At 53.4% G+C, this 1,849-nt stretch overlaps 1 protein-coding gene across 1 annotated transcript; it reads left to right on the top strand.

Moving 5' to 3' along the window:
* Positions 1-472: 472 nt before the first annotated feature.
* EAH_00067340 (hypothetical protein) lies at positions 473-1,743 on the top strand (the record flags this gene model as incomplete). Its single annotated transcript, XM_013392549.1, has 2 exons — positions 473-1,255; positions 1,351-1,743. Coding segments are annotated over 2 exons (1,176 nt in total), but the record flags the coding sequence as incomplete, so codon positions are not given.
* Positions 1,744-1,849: the final 106 nt, after the last annotated feature.

The following is a 1,849-nucleotide window of genomic DNA, read 5'->3' as shown; positions in this document are numbered from 1 at the left end:
TTGGAGTTCTGGTCACTACGGTAGGAGTCTCGAAGGGGCTTGTCGCCTTCTCTGCACGTAGTAGCCGTTTTCGTTTGGCATCCGTGTTGCTGATTTGCATGAACTTCTCTCATTGTTTTTCTGCTTTCTTACGAATTTTCATCTTCTGTCAGGGAAAGCGCCCGTTTCCCTGGATACATCGGCGGCTCGTCGGAGTTTCCTTTATACTTCTTCCTGACAGTCACGGATGAGTGAGTTTTATCGTTCCGGTTCTGCAGGTTGGAGAGTCCTCCCTTTTGGGAATTCTTCTCCTCCTGGGTACCCTTCTCCTGCTTACCTTCTGGAGCCACAAGACACCACGCATCGAGATGGAATGCTACGCGAGTGGGCCAGGCCCTCCACGACGGCGCGCCAGTCAAGTATCCCATTGAGGCTTGCATCACTTTCTGCCGTGTCTGCTATAATATTCGTTGTCTACCTGTGCAGTCTGTCCATGGAAAAAATAATTAAGAGTGCGTCCTTCGCCCGAAGGCTGGCCTCTCGCTGGGGGCCCGAAAAATGCGAGGAATCCGATTCAAGCAGCGCAGAATCCCGTGCACACACATCCTCAGAAGAAACGCAGAACCTACAAAATGCCGACGTTCAGTTGTTCCCTGGTCTTACGCCGGTCGATGAACTAATAGCGGATGCACAGTATGCTCCTTCAGTGGAGGCGACCGCCGGCGCGGCAGCTCAATTTTTCCTGGGGGCAACCACTGAACAGGTAAAGGCAGACGGAATGCACGCGCGTCTGAAGAGGAGAGCCGAAGAAGTATTTATTCGTGGGGATGGCGAATGGGCGAAGAAGCTGATACTCGAGGTGCCGCTTGACGAAGGCCCGCTACAGCCTGCCCCCCCTCTCGACCCTGAGTTGGATGCTTTTATTGATGCCGTGTTGCTTGGCAACGAAGATCCCCTTGGTGAATCGACATGGCTGCGAGCAGACGAAACAGAGACCTCTGAGCCACTTGATGTGTCTGCTGGTTCGCGGCCTTCCACATCAGCAGGAGCCTCTGACTTGGCGCAGACCGGGAGTATTGCATGGGGTGCGGTGCATGGCCAGCTATCAATGCCCTCACATGCAGCAGGAGATCTTTGGGAAAACCATAAAGAGGGAAGCGGCCAAAAGCAGCAGCTAGCCGCGGGCCCCTTACCCCCCCAAAATATACTACATGGCTCAGCTGTTGATGTTGCAGGTCATCTTGTCTCCTCTGAGGCTTCTTTTGCTGCAGCGAAGGTAAGCTTCTGAGTTCATTAGATAAGGCATTTTTGTTAGGGGCTGCTGCAATATTTGATCTCTGCCTTCGTGCCCTGCTTTTTCCGGACTTACAGGTGCAATCGGCAGTTGCTGCAGCTCCTAAAGTTCTGGATGCTGCTGAAGCGCCTCAAGTGATGGTTGCTGCTGTAGCTCCCCAACCGGTGGCTGCTGCAACGCCCCAACCGGTGGCTGCTACAGCGCCTCAACTGGTGAATGCTGCTGTGGTGCCTCAATCGGTGGCTCTTGCTGCGCCGCGGAAGCCTGAGGCTTATCAGAAGAAGGAAAAAGAGCCATCTAGACTCTCGGCAGGAACATCATCCGTTGCTCCTGCAAAAAAAGTAATTATCCTTAAGCAACCAGTAGCAATCATGCTGCCCTCTTCTTCCGCTGGGGCCCCTGCTTCTGTCTCCCAGCTGCTGCTGCGTGCAGCTACCATTCCGTATCAGCAGCGGGAAACATCGCAACAGGTTAGAGCTGCTACATGCAAAATGTCCATGCATTAATGCGCACACTAGACTTCACTTGTCGTTGCTTTCTATACTTGCTGCAACAGTCGCCGCTGCCTGTCGTTCA

The sequence above is a fragment of the Eimeria acervulina genome, genomic scaffold, assembly GCF_000499425.1.
Source record: "Eimeria acervulina Houghton genomic scaffold, Eah_scaff2722, whole genome shotgun sequence".
In the NCBI taxonomy this organism is placed as follows: Eukaryota; Apicomplexa; class Conoidasida; order Eucoccidiorida; family Eimeriidae; genus Eimeria; species Eimeria acervulina.
The sequence above is the reverse complement of the archived record's forward strand: the minus strand, read 5'-3'. Positions and strand labels throughout refer to the sequence as shown.